The 20,608-nt window shown below is 39.9% G+C and overlaps 1 protein-coding gene and 1 pseudogene across 14 annotated transcripts in view; one reads left to right on the forward strand and one right to left on the reverse strand.

Annotated features, from left to right (window-relative positions):
- NUMB (NUMB endocytic adaptor protein) overlaps positions 1-20,608 on the forward strand; it is a 173,491-nt gene that overhangs the window by 145,803 nt on the left and 7,080 nt on the right. For 13 of the 14 annotated variants that reach the window (XM_088024524.1, XM_088024529.1, XM_088024528.1 and 10 more), the window contains 4 exons: positions 11,001-11,075; positions 12,957-13,097; positions 17,059-17,263; positions 19,684-19,977. In XM_088024524.1, the coding sequence (XP_087880650.1) occupies positions 11,001-11,075; positions 12,957-13,097; positions 17,059-17,263; positions 19,684-19,977 (715 nt within the window). The remainder of the gene's footprint in view (positions 1-11,000; positions 11,076-12,956; positions 13,098-17,058; positions 17,264-19,683; positions 19,978-20,608) is intronic. The other variant, XM_028090833.2, reaches the window with a different exon arrangement.
- LOC148163862 (centrosomal protein 15 pseudogene) lies at positions 6,040-6,371 on the reverse strand (annotated as a pseudogene).

A 20,608-nucleotide genomic window follows, 5' to 3' on the forward strand; every position in this document is an offset into this window, starting at 1 on the left:
TAAGACTGAAATCTTCACCTGTTTTCACTGAAATCTTCACCTGTTTTCAATCTTCAATGCCTAAAATAGCATGTGTTCCATAGTAGCTGTTCCAAAATATTTGAGTTAGTGAATGAATAAATGAATGAATGACAAATGCACTGCTTTCGAGTTCACCCTGTAGTGGGAGGAACCAGAGGGTAAAGAAATGCTTACCAAATCATGTGACAAGAACAGGTATTACTGGAGCAGAAAGGAAGAATGAATGTGAGAGATTATGATGAAGGCTTCTAGGAGGAGGTGACACCTAAGGCTGAGACACAAAGCAATGACTTCTAGTTAAACTAAACTAGAGGACAAATGCATTTCAGGCAGAAGGAACAGCATTCACAGGACCACTGGGATGAGAGAGAAACATGCTCCTGTTCATCCATTCATTCAAACTAGGGATATACAGAAAGAACCAAGATACGACCCAAGCTTTGGGTATGACTGACCAAGAGGATTGGGGAACTGTTCATTGTGAGGAGGGGTATGATGAATTTGGTTTTGGACAGGTTGAATTTAAGAAGCCTGTGGAATTTTCACATCTGCTATTATATATATTTGAAATATGAACTTAATATTAGAATAACCCTTAGGTTCCCCTCTCACCTCAATTAAAAGTGATGTGGCAAACTGGAAGAACTTAATTGCCTCTAGAAATCTTTCCTTTGCTGTTTGCTTCATCTTTCATGCTGTTTGCTACCATCCTTATTTTTTCCTGAAAGCCTTTCAAGTCTCCTCTTAACTTACAGTGCAGGAAATACAGTGTATCTTTGTGTCCCGGATTAAAGGGTTACTGTAGTGTTAGTGAAGCAGCCATTAGAGATAATGCCAGTCTTAAATACTGGTGAAAATTGTGTTTCTTTCCCTTTGCTGCTTTGTTCGTTAGGGGGTATTCACTGTATTTAAGAATTATAAAATAAATTTGTTCCTTACACGATTCTGTTCAGAAATTCAGATATCAAGTTATAGACTTTAAGGTCCTTCTCAGATTAAAAAAAAAAGCAGCCAATTTTTCTGGGAAAGAAAAGAAGTTTCTTGTTCACTTATTACAAGGCACACCATCTCATGTTGCCTGTTAGTGTGTCATTATCTCTGTACTCTGTAATGACTGGTTATCTCTGTGTGTAGGTGTGACAAAGACTGACCAGTGATTCTTTACACATTGGCTACACTTGAAGATCATTTTGGTTTGTAGAGAAAGAACTTTTCACAATAGAATGGCAAATCACTGTTGCTCAGAAAGAGTAACTTGCTCTGCCTCTCCTGCCCAAATTGGTCTGCTTGCTGCAGTTGCTTCTTAACATTTCATAGTTGTGCCATGTTATGCTTCCCATGTGTCTTTATAGCATTTCTTGCTTAGGCTTAAACATTAGAACAGCTGCTTAACTTTTTTGCTCTTATCTATCCTATGCCCAGCAGAATTATCTTGCCCCCAAATATCACTTCTATTTATGTTGATTAATCGCACATTCTTATCTCATTGGTGATCTTAGGACTCATAGAACTTTGGAGTTGGACAGCACTGAGGTCTGAGTTGCAGTTTATTTTTTTAAATTTATTTTTAGAGAGAGGGGAGGAGGAGGGGCAGAGGGAGAGAGAGTATCTTAAGCAGGCTCCAGGCCCAGCACAGAGCCTGAGGCAGGGCTTGATCTCACAACCCTGAGATCATGACCTGAGCTGAAATCAAGAGTCGGACACGCAAGTGACTGAGCCACCCAGGCGCCCCCTGAGTTGCAGTTTAAAACGTTAGATAGAAATCTTAAAAAAAAAAAGGGGGGGGGGCGCCTGGGTGGCTCAGTCGTTAAGTGTCTGCCTTCAGCTCAGGTCATGATCCCAGGGTCTTGGGATTGAGCGCCACATTGGGCTCTCTGCCTCAGTGGGAAGCCTGCTTCTCCCTCTCCCACTCCCCCTGCTGTGTTCCCTCTCTCGCTGTGTCTCTCTCTGTCAAATAAATAAATAAATTCTAAAAAAAAAGAAAAAGCACACACATTAGATAGCATATAAGCACATTTGTTTAAAAAAGGAGGAGGAGAGGGGCGCCTGGGTGGCTCAGTCGTTAAGTGTCTGCCTTCGGCTCAGGTCATGATCCCAGAGTCCTGGGATCGAGCCCCGCATCGGGCTCCCTGCTCTGCAGGAAGCCCGCTTCTCCTTCTCCCATTCCCCCTGCTTGTGTCCCCCCTCTCACTGTGTCTCTCTCTGTCAAATAAATAAATAAAAAATCTTAAAAAAAGAGGAAGGAGGGAGGGAAGGAAGAAAAGAATAATTCAAGGACATAATTTCACAAGGGTCTGTTATTTCAATGTAATGAATTTTCTTTCCAAAAAGATTTAATTAATGATCACTTTCCAGGATTATGAAGATTTACATCCAAGGTTGGCAAACTATGGCCCACTGTTTTTGTAAATAAACCTTTATTGGAACAAAGCTATGTCCATGTGTTTATGTATTGTCTGTGTCTCCTTTTTGTGCTACAATGGCAGAGTTGAGTAGTTATAACATAGACTCTATAACCTGCAAAGCTTTAAATATTTGACATCTGGTCCCTCATAGAAAAAAATTTGCCAATTTCTGATTTAAACAGTTTAAAACCTTATTTCTCCAACTGGAAATCTGAAGTACTTACCTAGATAATACCCATATGTAAAATGAAAGAACAACTGTTAAGGATCTGCCTACCAAGAATATCACTAACATGTGATCATCATCCTTTTCCTTTTTTTAAGTGGGATCTACTTTAAAAAAAACAAACTTTGGGGATAAGTAGGTAGATGGCAGTTCTTTATTGTTATTGATTATTTCAATTGCCTTTTATTGTGAGTACCTTTTATACTTAGGGGAAAGTGATCTTTCAGTGTACTGAGCTAAAGTTACTATTTCTGTGTCATTTTTGCAACCATTTTGTGTTTCTTCACTGGTGTTTTCATTTGAAGATTACCTGTGCATTTCTCTTGCAGTGCAAGTTTCCTAATTCAGCAAACAGTAATAGATCCACTACCTTCTATAATTTACTCCAATATCAGAGCCTGCTTTCTGTATTGGTTTATGTCTGCCCATAATAAAAGGTGTTTATGGCAGATGTTAATTTTAAAATCCTAAGTTGGATATATAGAGAGTTGAGTGGTTACTAGCTTAGTTATACTTGACATTTGTCATCTTTCATAGGTTAACCTGATCCTTTTCAGATTTTACCAGTTTAAATTCGAAGTTACTGAAGTTCTGTCCATGTTAAACCCATTTTCTTTCCTTGAAGAATAAGCGGTTTCCTTTTTGTTATAAAACTGTTTTTCATAATTGACTAGTCAGTGTGAATTCTACCTATAACTGTGAAATTATTTTTAAAATAGAAGGTGTTGGAACAAGTGATGAAATAATTCTTCATGTCTCACATAGACATTACCCTAGCTACTACATTTTATTAGTTTCTGAAGTATTATGTAGTCTTTTTTTGTAAAAAGGTGTTTGTGTCACACACTAAGATGTACCGAAATTCTGTTATTTCATACTTACTCTGGGTTATCTTTGTATTTCAGTCTTTTTGTTAGCTTTGACCTTATTTCCTAGGATATTGGCTTAAATAGACAGTTTTAAGGCAAACAAAAGCAAAAACTTTCATCTATGACTTTTATCATTTTCTGAAAAGTGCTTAGGAATCTTAGTTTATACGATCGGAATGAAAGATTGTGAAGTGCACAGAGAGTACAGGAGCATTGCTGCCATAGAGTTTGTATGAGGAAGTCTGGGTTTGAATTCAACTACAGGTATCTTTGAGTGTTAATATCTCAATACCTGTTTGAAATAACTGTATTGTGGCAGACGATCGTGACATCCAAGAATCAGCACCCAAAGTAGGAACAAATGCAAGAATTCATATTATCTGTTTTCTTCCGCCATTTAGAAAATCAAAGGCCATGAAATATGACAAATACAGTGCCTCAGTGATACATTAGCACAGCACCATAAAATTTATTATATAGACAGACTTCAAAAAGCAGAGATGTTATTATAACAGTATAATTGGACCAAGAAAATATATTTTGCTATATATGGTAAGGAGACTAAATGAGGAAAAGTCCCATTCAGAAATGACCTTTGAGGTGTACCTGGCTAGCTCAGTCAGCGGAACCTGTGACTCTTGATCTCAGGGTCATGAGTCGAGCCCCACATTAGATGTAGAGATTACTTAAAAACTTTTTAAAATCAAATAACCTTTGATTTTTTTCTATTTTCATTCTCCCAACCTGAAATTAGTCTGTTCTGTTGCCTCAGATGCTGAACACTGCAGGCAACAATTGCGCAGTGAGTGGATTGATAAAGATGCAAATTTCATTTCCTTACACAGGATTTTCAGTGCCATCTGGCAGTCTTCTGTGTCATTGACCAACTGTCTCCTGTCCCCTACAATAGATATTTGGCAAATTTATTCCTTCAAGAAATACTTCTTAAACTCCTTTGCTGTGCCAGGCATTGTTCTAAGCTCTAAGGATACAACAGGAACAATAAATATGGAAAAACCCCTACCCTCGTGGAGCTTATCTTGTAGCAAAATACTAGATGCTAAATAAGAGTTGGTTAAGTATGGGCAGTTCCTCTTGGTGGTAGGGTAACTACAGTCCCAATTTGTCTGAAATAGTCCCAGTAGAACACCTGTTTCTGGGTTTTAATAGAGCCCCCTTTCACTTTCAAAGGGTCCAGTTTGGACAGTGAGTTATATAATCATTCTGGTTCTAAACCTTTTACATGTATCAACTTATTACTTCATTCTCATAATAAGCCCATGAGGTATGTGAAATTACCATCATAAGGTGTGAAAATTGAAGCTTAAGAGAACTCATTTGCCCTTGGTCATACTAGTAAGTGGCCGAACCAGAATTCAGACCCAGACAACAGCCTGGTTCCAGAGTTCATGCTCTGAGTCGCTATGCTGTGCAGCCCCTCTGCTTCTATTATATGTGTTTACCATCTCACTGTGCCTGTCTGCCTTCCTCTCCCCAGCAAAGCAAAGCAAGTAATCTCCTCTCCTTCGCAGATGAATTTATGGCTCTCCAGAGTGAGCTTCCTCAGCTTGCCACTTCCTCCTTTACAGATCTGTCTTCATTTTACCCAGCTTCACCCTATTACTCCATTTCACGGAAGGGACATCCCTCTTCCTGTCTAAAACCTGTATTCTAGCCCCATCCCATCCCGCCTCCTAGAGGACTTTCCCTTTCTCGGGCCTTCAGTCTCCATTCTCCACTGGCTTTTCTCCTTCATTATGTAAGCATGATCTATTCTTGTTGTGGAACGTGTGTCTTTCAAGAAGCTTCACTGTTGGGAGAAGTTTTTTAAAGTTACTATTGATGATAAATGGCTACCAATGACTTACTACCCTCTTTCAATTTCGAGAATTAGTTATTACCCTCTTTCAATTTCAGGTACTATATGTATCTCTGATCCTTTTACCAATCCTACAGATACTTTACAGATGAAGGAAATGGAGGCTCAGGGGGCTCCATAACTTGCTTAGCTTATGGATAGTGGCACTGAATCAGACTATTTCTCTTACACCAGAGCCCATTCTGTTTCTAGTATATCTTGCTAGTTTATCATAATTCTTAAAGATCTCCCTCGATCCTCTGCCTGTCCCCCATTGTCCTATAGCTTCTTTTTGTAGAAAAACTTATTTTTTTGTAGGAAAACTTATTTTTTATCATAGTTTTTTCATTTAGTGACTTACTTAGTAACAGTTCACCTTTCAGTGTTAGCTCTTAACACTTCCATGGGTTTGGAAGAAAGCAAATTCATGACCATGAAGTAGTAGTAGGTCTCGAAGTGATAACCTGAGACTTGTCAGTAGATTCTCATATCTTCATTGTCATTGAGGAGGTAATGGGACAGTATGAGCATAGTTTATTCTTAAAGTTCCTGAAACGACCTGCATGTTCTTTAATCTTCAGCTGTACTAAACAGGTTTTTTGAAAGTGTGTGTGAAGTTATCACTGCGCCTCATTTTGAGTGGTACTTTCTGCTTCGTTTTCAACACCAGTAGGATATGGTGCTCTTCCTAAAAGAAACTGTTCCCATTTGAGAATACACTCTTTTGATGCCCAGTGAAGAATCTCAAGAGAAACTACCTCTGGTGGTGGAATTGGGTAAATCTGCATCTGTAAATACTTCTCTGCCCCTTCTATATCCTTTAAAAGACTAAGGTTCCTTTTAAAAGCAGTCTCAGCTGTTTGCATCTGAGAAGACTTTTCCTTGTTTTCATCTACAAATTAATTCTCCATTTGTCGAAGTAACAATCTTTGTGATACAGTTTCTTCATATCTTTTTGAAAGGTGAATTTCTTGAACAAACCAGGATATCATCTTTAGTCAGAGCTTACTTATAAGTAAGCTTTCTTGACTCAAGAGCCTGGACCAATATCTGATCAAGTGAAGTGTGGTGCCCCTGGCTGGCTCAGTCAGTGGAGCTTGCGGCTTTTGATCTCAGGTTTGTGGGTTTGAGCCCCACGTTGGGTGTAGAGATTACTTAAAAAGGAAATCTTAAAAGAAAATCAAGTGAAGTGCTTTGAAGGCTCAGAGCCTGAAGGCAAATCATCTGGTTGGGTGCAAAAGCCAAAGGTGACTGTCCGAGCCCCACTCGGACCTCTTCTGTAAAGGTACCCACTACTGTGTGGATGCTGGGTCCCAGCACCTATTTTTTAACTTTTTTTTTCAACTTTTAAATTGTGTTTTATTGAAGTATAGTTGACACACAATGTTACATTAGTTTCAGTGTACACCACAGTGGTTCACCAAATCTCTGTGTTAAGCTACGCTCAGCACAAGTGTAGCTACCACCTGTTCCTGTGCTATATTACAGTACCATTGACTATACCCCTGTGCCGCACCTTTTACTCTGTGGCTTATTCATTCCCTCCCACTCCTGCTTCCCCGTTTGGTCCATGCCCTCATCCTCTTCCCTCTGTCGGCCTTCAGTTTGTTTTCTGTACTTATGGATCTTTTTCTGCCGTTTGTTTTGTTTTTTAAATTCCACGTATAAGTGAAATCATATAGTATTTGTCTTTCTCTATCTGCCTTATTTCACTTAACATAATACCATGTAGGTCCATCCATGTTGTCACAAATAACAGGCTCTTGTTCTTTTTTATGGCTAAGTAATATTCCATTGTGTCTTTGTGTGTGTGTGTGTGTGTGTGTGTGTCTCACCTCTTCTTTTTTTTTTTTAAGATTTTATTTATTTATTTGACAGAGAGAGACACAGCGAGAGAGGGAACACAAGCAGGGGGAGTGGGAGAGGGAGAAGCAGGCTTCCCGCGGAGCAGGGAGCCCAATGCGGGACTTGATCTCAGGACCCTGGGACCATGACCTGAGCCGAAGGCAGACACTTAACGACCGAACCACCCAGGCGCCCCTGTATATCTCACCTCTTCTTTATCCATTCATCTATCAATGGATACTTGGACTGCTTCCATGTCTTGGCTCTTATAAATAATGCTGCAGTAAACATCGGGGTGCATATATCTTTTCGAATTAGTGTTTTCATTTTCTTTGGGTAAATACCCAGTAGTGGAATTGCTGAATCATATGGTAGTTCCATTTTTCATTTTTTGAGGAACTGCCATAGTACTTTCCACAGCGGCTTCACCAATTCACATTCCCACCAACAGTGCACAAGGGTTCCTTTTTCTCTACCTCCTCACTAACGCTTGTTATTTTTTGTCTTTTTGATTTTAGCCATTCTGACAGGTCTAAGATGATATCTCACTGTGGTTTGGGTTTGCATCTCCCTGATAATTAGTGATGTGGAGCATCTTTTTATATGTCTTTTGGCCATCTGTATGTTTTTGGAAAAGTGTCTGTCCAGGTCCTCAGCTCATTTTTAGTCAGATTATTTGAGTTTTTTGGTGTTAAGTGGTGTAAATTCTTTCATGTATTTTGGATATTAACCCCTTATCAGATATATCATTTGCAAATATCTTCTCCCGTTCAGTATGTTGCCTTTCGTTTTGTTGATGGTTTCCTTTGCTGTGCAGAAGCTTAGGAAAGCTTTTTTAAAGAGAGTATTTAATATTTACAACTCATTCTAGTCTGACTTCCCCTTCTGTATTAGTCAGGACCTCCAGAGAAAGAGGACCACCATCTGTTTCTCTCTCTTTGTGCATATGTATATATTTAGGTATCTGTCTATACATATAGAAAGGGGGGGGTGCCTGAGTGGCTCAGTCGTTAAGCGTCTGCCTTCGGCTCAGGTCATGGTCCCAGGGTCCTGGGATCGAGCCCCACATCGGGCTCCCCGCTCCGCAGGAAGCCTGCTTCTCCCTCTCCCTCTGCCTGCCTGTCTGCCGACTTGTGATCTCTCCCTCTCTCTGTCAAATAAATAAATAAAATCTTTAAAAAAGAGAGAGAGAGAGAGAGAGGGACTTAAGAATTGGCTCATGCAATTATCGGGGCTGGCAAGTCTGAAATCTGTAGGGCCAGCCAGCAGGCTGGAAGCTCAGCAGAATTTCTATGTTAGAGACTTGAGGCAGAATTTCTTTTCCAGGGAAACCTGTTTTTAACCCTTAATGTCTTCAACTGATTGGATGAAGCCCACCCGTATTATCAAGGGTAATCTCCTTTACCTCAAGTCAGCTGATTGTAAATGTTAATCACATCTACAAAATATCTTCAAAGCAACATCTAGACCACTGTTTGACAAAAAAACTGCAATCATAGCCTATCCAGTTTGACACATAAAATTAACCATTACAGCCTTTATCACTCTACCACATCTCCTTCATTGCTAAATCCAGGGGACACTTTTCACATCTTTTCTTGCTTGATCAGTTTGCAGCATTTGACATTTGGGGCCCCCACTACTTCCTGAAACCCTTCTCCCTTGGTGTCAGTAACCCTAGTCTCTCCGCTCTCCTGACGTGGTTTTTCCTTTTCTGATATTTCAAAGACTCCTCTTCTCCCAATTATTTGTTGATAATCTCTCCTGTCCTTGGCCCTCTTATTACTCCCATGATTGATATTTCCCAAAACTAAAATTCTATTTTAGAATTCTCTGCTGAGCATCAGATCTCTGTATCCAATTACCTGTTAGTACGTCTCTACCTGGATATGGCATAGGCATCCCAAACTTGGCTTGTCTAAAACTGAAATCTTACTCTCCCCTCCTTAAACTTGGTTTTGCATCTCTGCTCTTCTCTTAGTTGTGGTACCATCTCTACCTAATTACCCAAGCCAGGAGTCTGAGAGGCATCCTCTGACTTCTCCCTTATATTTTCCATTTAAAACTTTCTCATCTCTATCCTTATCTCAATGAAGAGAGCTTCACCCTCATTTTCTGTCATCTGGGATCGTGTTGTGGTCTTTCTGCCTCCTGTCAGTCTCTTTCCAATCCATCTACACTTCTGCCACAGTGATATTTTAAAAAATGCATTTAAAAATTCGTTTAGTAGCTCCTAATTGCCCACAGAATTAAGATAGAATTCTTCAGCAAGCATACAAGCCCTCCATGACTAGCCTTTCCTACTCTTTATCTCCCACTGTTCCTTGCTCACCCATCCCACTCTCAAGTCATACTGAAGTATTTGTAGAATGCAGACTTGCCACGTTGCTTGCTTCCATGGGCTGTGCAGCTTCTGCTTCTACCTGTCATATCCACTGCCTCTGTCACTTCCCTGCCTCCCTGCCCCTACCTTGTGGATCTAGAAAAATTATTTCAGTACCTCCTTTGATCTTCTCCATCGAATAACCTTCCTGATTCCACAAGTAGATTTGACCATGCCTCCTTTCTGACATCATTATACATTGTTTGTAGCCCTACTATAACTCTTACTACTGTTTTATTTATTTTTTGTTTAAGTGTCGCCTTTCACTGGACTGTCAACTCTTAAGTGTTTCCACTGCCTGGCATATAAGAGGCTCTTATCAGATGCCTGGTGATTGTGGAGATGATGGGCCTGGAGTGGAGCACATAGTTCATTTAAATAAATGTGGAGGAGTGCTGGGCTCGGACACATACAGAGGAAAGTGGTAGCCATTTCTTTATCCTCTTCTGTCCCTTCTAGAGGCGGCGGCTGCAGTTTTACTACCAGATTCCTTTTGATTTATACTTTCTATAATCTGATACCTATTCTTAGCTTTTATTTTGCTTTCATCCTTGGAGCAGTTGAAGAGACAGGAAGCTGTTAAATTACTGTTACAAAGTCCCACTGTCCCATTCATTCCATCACAGGAGGAAGCATACATCAGCTTGTTCTCACGTGATTCTTGTGTGCCAAAAGAAGTCTTTTCTCAGCCAGTAAAAAGAATTCATGTAATAATATTAGTATTTTTTCAAGTTTTTTAATCCTCCTATGTGTCCCCAAAATGTCTCCATACATTTAATATCAAATTAAAAACTAAACCAGTTCTGTGTTAATTGTGAGGGAGGAAATAACGGTCTTTAAAGATGGTTAAAGGAATAATGAAGACTTCTTGGGTGTTTAACATGAAAATTTCAGATGACCAAGGGTTCTGCTGTACACATTGGAGTCAAAGGATAGGTCAGCATCTCAATTTAGACCTATGTATTACTTTTTACTGTAAATACATTTGTAGAAGCTACTTGTGGTGTAACTCCTTATGTATTTAATATTTACCTGACTCTTGGTTTTCTTGGTTGATTTTTTAAAGGGCTGAAGAATCTACTTATGAATTCTTTGCCCTTTATGAAATGTGATACCTTGGTTTTGAGTCCACCTCTCCCTTTCCCTTCACTTAATTTTATCTTATTGTTTTGCATTGTGTTTCTAAAATAATGGCTTTGGCTTGTTTTTTCCTGAATGTTTCTGCAGTTTGATTTGAGTATCTGGCTTTGGGTACCCCTCCTGAACTTGGACTCCATCTGTACTTGTGACTTTTGGAAGGCAGAACTCAGTGTTTCCTATGGAAGATGACCTTTTTTTAAATATTATATATGTTTGTGTCTCCCCCCCTTCCTTTTTGCTTTCTCTTTAAAAGACTGGAAAGAAAGCAGTTAAAGCAGTCCTGTGGGTATCAGCAGATGGACTCAGAGTTGTGGATGAGAAAACTAAGGTAAAAATTTTATAAGCTTAAATGTTACTGCTTATGTTTTTTTTTAATCCCTAATGATCAAATGTAATGCCGTTAAGCTGCTGTAGTCATTCTGTATCCTTCCACTTTGTCCAAATGACAGTCTTCTGAGATACGAGTGTTCAGAAAACAAATTTAGTTATTCATTTACCTTATGAAAAATAGAATTCCCACAACATTTTGCTCTACATAACAGCATGTTTAGTGTAGTAAGCGTTTGCATTTAATGTTAAAATTTTGTTCTTACACATTTTAAGAAAATGTTTACCCCCACAAATTTGATGTAAAACATGATGGACCTTTTACCAAAGTTTAAAAAAAAAAAGATCACATCTGAAATTTCTTCTTGTTCCTTAATAAAGGGAACTATATTCTTAGAAAGTGATATTTGGAATGAGTAACCTGCTCTTTAACTGAAAACCCAAATTAAGCAAAATCTTAAGGACTAATAAATAGCTCATTTGGTTAGCATTTACTTAGAATCTACACAATATCTAACATCATAGATGGCATTTTGCATTGGAAAGAAAGTGATCCTGCATGCCTAAAGAACAGAGACATAGACTCTGACCTTAGAGAGCATTAAGTGTTATATAGGCACATTTAATCATTAATTACAATTTCCTAAGAGACCTAAAGTCTGGAGGAATTTTAACAAGAAGGCAATTTTTCAAAATAATTCATATGTCACTGAAAGGGGGAGACGGTCTGGCGGGTAAAGAGCAGTTTTGATGGATAACTTACACATTTTAAGTACAACTACTACTATATTTGCATTGGTTCTTTTGACCTTCCATCTGAGACCCCCCCTTTTTTTTAAGTTCAAGAGAACTGGTAGTCTTAAATGTACATTATTATTATTATTGGAAACAGTGATCATTTTAATTAGCTTATTGTTAAGAACTTGTATAGTTTTCTTTAGTGTTTTGGATGAAATGTGTTGTACAAGGAGGCAGTTTTTGTTTTATACCAGTTCGTACGTGGTATCGCCCCCTGCTGGCTACTTATAGTACTGGCATTCGTTAGTTCGGTTCTTTCCACTTTAGTAATAAGAATAATTGGTGGCTTTTCACCCTTGGACCCATCATGAATGGAAAAGAAATTTTGCAAGATATATAACCTATAAAGGGCTCATATTTAGAATATATTAAGGAACTCCTACATGTCAATAAGAAAAATGGCAATCCAAAAGACTTGAAGAATCGTATTGCTAAAGAGAAATTCATAGTAATCAAGGTTATGAAAAATAAAATCATAATGAGCCACCAGAATTGCAGAATTTTTAAAAATTGGCTGGCAGGTTTGTGGAGCAACAGAAATTCACATAATGATGCTTTATAAAAGCCATTTTTTTGATCATTTGTTTTAGCACTTATAGCCCCACCTCAGCATCTAGGGATTCTGGGCTGTGGGAATATAACATAGAAGAGCCTCAAGATTTTAAAAAACATTTTGTGTAATGTTTATACTGTGTAGCTACAATGCCATTAAGCGAGTATTTAAAGTCATACTCGAAATGATCACTAAATTAATATAAATTATATGGGAATTGGATGAAATATATTGATTTATATATATTGTCAAATTGAACATGAAGTGTACTATGATAAAACTAAAATCAGCAAGCATATGTTTTAGAACATGAAGATGAAGTGAGAGAGGCATCTGGGCAAAGTGCCTCTTGGGATCTCTTCTACATCAGATTCTTAGTATTCAGACTGCTGGCCTCAGATCTTGCTATTTCATAGTCTCGATGCATTAGTTTTAGAGACTCTGTATTGTGAAATGAACATCCTGTGTTTATTCTGAGAAGCTTGAATAACCTGGTAAATCCTCTATTTCTTTGTGCTTCCCTTTTTCTAGGACCTCATAGTTGACCAGACAATAGAAAAAGTTTCTTTCTGTGCCCCAGATAGGAACTTTGATAGAGCCTTCTCTTACATATGCCGGGATGGCACTACTCGGCGCTGGATCTGTCATTGCTTTATGGCTGTCAAGGACACGGTGAGTCCAGCAGTGTAGATTTCATCATGACTAGCCTCAGCTAGCCAAACTCACCCTGGGTTGACTCAGCCAAGCAGTTTCCACTACATTTTTGTATAAGCACCTGCTCTTACAGCACTTGGAAGTGCTTAAACTAGCCTGCTTTCATTCCTTTTATTCAGGTAGTTCACACTCTTGGTGTGACCCTGCGGCTCAGAGAGCAAGATGATTAGCTGAGATCCAAGGTCATTAAAGGAAAGTAAAAGTGCCCTGGTGATGGTGGCTGCTAAACTTTACTTGAAACTTTTCATTATTAGAACCGGGGTGACAGGTATTAAGGAGGACACGTGTTGCGATGAGCACTGGGTGTTATATGCAACTAATGAATCGTTGAACACTACATCAAAAACTAATGATCTATATGCTGGCTAACTGAACATAATAGAAAAAAACTGTTTTCAAGATTCTTACATGTATTTGCGAATACATCTAGGTAGAGGATATTGGCATTGGGGTGCCTAGGTAGCTCAGTCGGTTGGGCATCTGCCTTTGGCTCAGGTCATGATCCCAGAATCCCAGGATTGAGCCCTACTTCGGGCTCTCTGCTCAGCAGGAAGCCTGCTTCTCCCTCTGCCCCTCACCCCACTCATGTTCTGTCTCTCTCTCTCAAAAAAAATTTTTTTTAATCTAAAAAAAAAAAAAAAAAAGACATTGGTACTAAAAGGTGTTAATTTATTTGCAAAGGAATTCTACTACAAATGAAAGAACTGAGTTGGGGTATATATTTTTTCAATTAATTAAAAAATAGAAATACTGAGGTGCCTGGCTGGCTCAGTCTGTGGCACATGGGACTTTTGATCTCGGGGTCATGAGTTCAAGCCCCATGTTGGGGGTAGAGATTACTTAAAAAAAAAAGTACTAAATTATGGTACAATGAATTTTGCCAGAAATTGTTGCAAAATAGAAAATTTTGGTTTTGTTTAAAAGTAGGGAAAAATTAGGGGTGCCTAGGTGGCTCAGTTGGTTAAGCGGCTTAGGTCATGATAGGCCCCGCTTCGGGCTCCCTGCTCAGCGGGGAGTCTGCTTCTTTCCCTCTCCCTCTGTCCCCCACCCCATGCTTGCTCGCTCGCTCTCTCAAATAAATAAAGTCTGGGGAGCCTGGGTGGCTCAGTTGGTTAAGCAACTGCTTTCGGCCCAGGTCATGATCCTGGAGTCCCGGGATCGAGTCCCACATCAGGCTCCCTGCTCGGCGGGGAGTCTGCTTCTCCCTCTGACCCTCTTCCCTCTCGTGCTCTCTATCTCTCATTCTCTCTCTCTCAAATAAATAAATAAAATCTTTAAAAAAAATAAAAAAAAATCAAATAAATAAAGTCTTTGAAGAAAAAAAAAAAGAATAATTAACCTATCGTCTTTCATGTAAAAATTACCCAGAATTCTGACATAAAAGACAAATCTCTCAGATGATGATGATCTTAACTATAGTAGAGCATTGAGTGTATAATTGTAATTACTGAGTTTTTTAAGTCCAGACAGAATAAGGCAGTATAGCCATTCCTGAAGGCTACAACTCAGTAAACTCTTGCCAAGGTTTATCTGAAAGGGAAGTGATGGCCATACTCTAAAATTCACCAAAATGTTTTCCAAAGCTCTTGGAGAGGGGCACGTGGGTGGCTCAGTTGGTTAAGCATCTAACTTCAGCTCAGGTCATGATCTCAGGGTCCTGGGATGGAGCCCTGCATCAGGCTCCCTGCTCAGTGGGGAGTCTGCTTCTCCCTCTCTCTTTGCCCCCCCGCCATGCTCATGCGGCTCTCTCTCCCTCTCAAATAAATAAATAAAATATTTAAAAAAAAAAAAAACAACTCTTGGAGACAGTGGTATAAACTGTTAAGAGTCTAGGCTCTGACTCAGATCTGGGTTTCAGGTCTGATTCTGGTTAATTACTGTGGGTTTTGGGGCAAGTTACTTAACATTCTTTAAGTCTTACTTTCCACTTCTATAAAATAGAGATAAAGTTGTGAAGACCAAATTAGATAATTAATAAAAGCATTCTTAGTATGGGGTCTGGCACATGGTCACTGCCCTAAAAATGGTGGCTAATAATGTCAAAGCTCTTCCTCCTTGGTTTGACACAGTGCTTTGACAATGAGTTGAAATAAATAAACTACACTTTCTTCTGTCTCTCAGACCTTAAGTTAAGTCACAAAGTGGTGTATTTTGCTATCACTACACAAAATCCAAAGAGTTCCCTTACATTAATTAAAACACTTTTACTGTCAAATCCTGGTCCTTCAGGCTGTTTGAATCTCCTTGGCAAGTGGTTGTTCTGTATCAGAATCACCTGGAGGACTTGTTAAAAACAGCTGGGACGCCTGGGTGGCTCAGTCGGTTAAGCGTCTGCCTGCGGCTCGGGTCATGATCCCCGGGTCCTGGGACTGAGTCCCACATTGGGCTCCTTGCTCAACTGGGAGCCTGCTTCCTCTCCCTCTGCCTGCTGTTCCCCCTGCTTGTGTGCGCTCTCTCTCTCTCTGACAAATAAAAAAATCTCTAAAAAATAAAATAAAAATATAACAGTTTGTTAGGCCCCACCCTCAGAGTTTTTCAAAATTCAGTGGGTCCCAGGTGGGGCTTGGGGAGGGCCTGTCTTCAAGAACTTTTGCCCTAGGCCTAGGAGAAATAGTAAGCTTCTTTGGGGTGTAGCTCTGTTCTTGTAATAGAGCTGTTCAAATGCAGACAGGTTCTGAAATTCTTTCAGTACTCCCTCCTATTTCATGCTTCAGTGCCCTACTGTTATATCATCCTCCTAAGAAGTTAGATGGAAACTCATGTGGATGAATAAAAAGTAACTCAGTTTTTAGTAAGTAGGCAGTTATGTGAAATCTTACAGTTTATATTAGTGTGACAAAAGGCATTTCATACATAACTTCCTATGGTATCTGATATTGGCATATAAAATTCAGGGAAGTTACTTGCTCAGAACCATATGTAGGAGTAGCAGCCTACACAGTGTGATTTTGAAAATTCCACGAAGGGCTCCCTGTTCTCAAATACCTCTTCTCACTGTTAGTGATTCCAGCAGTTACTATATCATCTCTAATTTTTTTATTCCACAATTAGGGGTATGGTTTAAAATACAGATAACCCTGATAAAAACAATCCATTGAGTTTATTAAATTTAGGTTATCCAGTATATCTTTTTAAAGCAATAGTTTATATAAGTTCTCCTCCCCTCCCACACACAAATCAGATTTTTATCTGTTTAATTCCTTTCTAAGTAGGGAGTGTGGATGAAAACCTGCTTTAAGTTTTGCCTGTGTGTGTTTGGGAGGGAGAGTTGGGGTAAGAGAGAGCTAGAAGACAGGGAAGGTAAGGGGGAAAGCATCAAAATGATGAGGACCTAAAATGGAAAAGGGTGCTTAGGGAGGGGAGCATTCGGAAAGGGGAGACTGAGAAAGCTAAGCTTTCCTTTTCATAATTCCCAAGTCATCTCTGGAGTTGTATTTAGTTATCCGAAGTTTTAAGTTTGTATCTTTTGTTCCTAGATATGTTGACAGTCTATTTAGGCTTCTGAAACTTGCCCTGCCTTTTCAGTAGTTTCTTAGAAATGCTTGGTACGTATTACCACTGTTCCCCTAGGTGGCAAATGCAGGATTTGTGTCAAGACTTAGGGCTTCAGACCTTGAGTAGTGTCTCCTAAGCTGATGGCCAGAGCTAACATGAGTGACAGAGGGAGCCTGACTGATAAGGAGGTCTCAGTGGCTGATCACAAAAGCAAATGCCCACCACAGTAAAGTATCATAAGCATTACCTAAGATAATTTATTCATTTAATTTGTCATATTGACATGTTAAATTATAATTTTTAAGCTGGAGTTTCCAACATTTTGCCATGTATAAAAAAACAGACTAACTTGTGGTCCAGGCTAATTTGTAGTTGTTGGTACTATAACTCTAAAAAAGTTTTTTAAACCTTCTCTTACGTATAGGGTGAAAGATTGAGTCATGCAGTAGGCTGTGCTTTTGCGGCCTGTTTAGAACGGAAGCAGAAGCGGGAGAAGGAATGTGGAGTGACTGCCACTTTTGATGCCAGTCGGACCACTTTTACAAGAGAAGGATCATTCCGTGTCACAACAGCCACCGAGCAAGCAGAAAGAGAGGAGATTATGAAACAAATCCAAGATGCCAAGAAAGGTACAGTCTGTTCTGCTACAACTGCATTTATTTAAGCCATTTTTCCCAGCAGGTTAATACTTGGAAGCTCCCAGGGGTAAGCTTTCTCACAGCCGGAGAGAACTCTTAGCAATATATGAAGACCTTCAGAACAAAGCTGAAAACCTAAACAAAGGTCTTTCCTTTAGAATGGCTTGTTTTGTGCCTTCTGAGGTGTTTACTATTTCCGGTACCGGAAGCTGGGGAGGAGGCTGAGAATGCATTTGAAGAAGCTGCACTGAGGGAGCCCGACTGATAAGGAGGTCTCAGGGGCTGCTCACCAAAGCACAGTGCCCACTACAATGAAGTATTATAAGCTTTGCTTAAGATAATTTCCTCATTTCATTTGCCAGAGTGATATGTTAAATTGTATATTATAATTTTAAGCTGGAGTCCCCAACATTTTGCCTTGTGTAAAAACAAACTTATCTGTGGTTCAGGCTAATTTGTAGTTGTTGGTACTGTAACTCTAAAGTTTTTTAAACCGTCTATTACCCCCTGTATCTAAAAACAAAATTGGGGAAATCTACATCCTGGAACAGACTTCTAATTCTGATGCATCTGAGCTCTCTGAGAAGCAAATGCTACCAATGACCTACATCTTGAAGGGAGAAGTACAGGTTCAGGCTGCAAAGGGCCCACTGATGGCGATGCTGGGTGCAAATGCAGAGAGAGATTTCACAGCAGCGCCCTTCGTATTAGATGATGGCTGTGTTTTTGTGCTTTAGTGAAAAAAGTCCATGGATTTTGAGAAGCTAACCTGTCTTTTTCCCAAAGCCCTGTTAACTGTAGTGTGTGATTTTGCAGAGTTGGTGAATTTTTTGCAGGTACGCATCACAGCATAGCAGAAATGCCTGTGCAAGTTACTCAGGAGTCTGTTGTCCAAAGTCAGGTTTGAGTATATTGCAGAACTAAGTGATCGGGCTTAGGGAAAATGCTTCGCATTCTTGTGTACAGCTAGAGTTGAAACCAACAAGGAATGTTTTGGAATTAAACAATTCAGTTTAAATATACATTAATAAAATCTTGCTTATTTTTTACTATATCCTTTTAGTTCTAAACCAGCCATTTTAGAGAACACCATTAGTCTACTGACCCAAACAACTCTGATTTCTTTTTTTTTTTTTTAAGATTTTATTTATTTATTTGACAGAGAGAGAGACAGCGAGAGAGGGAACACAAGCAGGGGGAGTGGGAGAGGGAGAAGCAGGCTTCCCGCCGAGCAGGGAGCCCGATGTGGGGCTCGACCCCAGGACCCTGGGATCATGACCTGAGCCAAAGGCAGACGCTTAACGACTGAGCCACCCAGGCACCCCTACAACTCTGATTCTTAAGCCAAAAAAAGATACATATTTTATTTGAAATTAAATTCTTGATTATGATTTTTAAAAAATTTCTTACAAACATTTGCATCAGATACCAAAGAATAAAAACACCATGCTATTTTTATCAGAAAATTTGAATATGTATAGCTGTTACTTTTTCAGACCCAAAGCATATTCTTTAATACCACCAAATAATACTCTTTGCTGCACATAGCACCTACCAAAGTGGTTGAGTCCTAACACCTGGACGATTATGAGCAGAGGAGGATAAAGATTTACCACGATCAGAATGGGACTCACCTGGTGCTCACACGGAAATAGTTTTATATTTAGGTATAATCCAATTTAAAATTTTACTTCTCTATGCTTTTATTCTGATGAGCCACAAATGCACACTGTTTGTGATTTAAAGACTCCTTTATGACATTCTTTAACATCTAATCTAACTTATACTTGCTTGGACCTTTCTGACCCTGGCATTCCCAAAGTCCTCTCTCCCCCAAAAAACAAGTGAACAAGCATTGAAAACTATGAATCATCATTCTTTAAAGGACCTCACATTAGGAGTTCATAGGTGCTGGTTTTTTTTTTTTTTTTAATCTTGGTCAGAGTCTTCAAGTCTTTTTTTTTTTTAAGATTTTATTTATTTATTTGAGAGAGAGAGCACATGAGAGGGGGGAGGGTCAGAGGGAGAAGCAGACCCCCCGCCGAGCAGGGAGCCCGATGCGGGACTCGATCCCGGGACTCCAGGATCACGACCTGAGCCGAAGGCAGTCGCTTAACCAACTGAGCCACCCAGGTGCCCCAGAGTCTTCAAGTCTTAAGCTATGAATCATTGCATGAGAATCAAAGATCTAATATTTGTGTCTTAGTAGATATGCCATGATGTGTAGTAGGATGTTAAACCTTTTATCTGTCTGAAATATAGGAGATCTGAGCCCTGCTTCTAACCTGTTCTTTAAGAGACATTGGGAAGGAGATGGGTAAAAGGACCTAGGAGGGTTTTGAGTTCCTCAGCTGTGTAAGCTGGAGTTATTTGAAGACTGCTAAGGTCCTCTTTCTCTTGACTTTCTTGAGCTGAAACAGATAAGACAGTTGTTGGTTCATCGGTGGCCCCTGGCAGCACTGCCCCACCCCCATCCTCTCCCACGTCTCCCACTTCGGATGCCACTGCCTCCCTGGAGACGAGCAATCCTCATGCCATCCCGCGTCGGCATGCACCCATTGAACAGCTTGCTCGCCAAGGCTCGTTCCGAGGATTTCCTGCTCTCAGCCAGAAGATGTCACCCTTTAAACGCCAGCTATCCTTGCGCATCAACGAGTTGCCTTCCACTATGCAGAGGAAGACTGATTTCCCCATAAAAAATGCAGGTAATGCAGCATCCACCTGACTCACTGGTGCTCCAGCACTGAAGCATTATCATCACTTCCCGTGGCAGACACTAATCCCATCAAGCTAGCTACCCCCTCTCCCTGAGGCTGGTTGATGGTTATATGTATCTCGTGTCATTACCCACTGGGGAAAAAACGAAGGTTCTTGGAGGGGGACGTGAATTGTTCATTTCTTTTCAACAAATAGGTAACAGAACCACGATGGGAATTCATAGACTGAGCTACAGGGTTTGCGGTTTGTCCTGATGGAAGTACACTACCTCTCAGCCAACCTGCTTCCGAACATCAGGGGTCTCGAGTTTCCGTTCTTATTCTACCATTTGGGACCCAACAGAGAATTAATTTAAAAGGCTTTGGAAACACATCTATTCAAATAGCATTACCGTCAGTGTACCAGAAGAAATGGATAAGTGCTCATTGCCCTTGTGGCTCGTTCGCCATACAGAGGAAACTCTAAACGGGTTTCCTGTTTAAATTGAAAATCTGTTGTTCATCAGAGACAGTGGGCTTGCTCACACATATCCATTACCTTTCAGAACTGCCACACAGGCCTTTGTGTGGCCCCTGTACAGCTGAGCCAGCCCTGGTAGCTCTATCCTCATCATAAGAT

This window comes from Eumetopias jubatus, unplaced genomic scaffold (genome assembly GCF_037043125.1).
Source record: "Eumetopias jubatus isolate StellerSeaLion01/CBP00866 unplaced genomic scaffold, mEumJub1_p1.0 scaffold_7, whole genome shotgun sequence".
Lineage (NCBI taxonomy): Eukaryota > Metazoa > Chordata > Mammalia > Carnivora > Otariidae > Eumetopias > Eumetopias jubatus.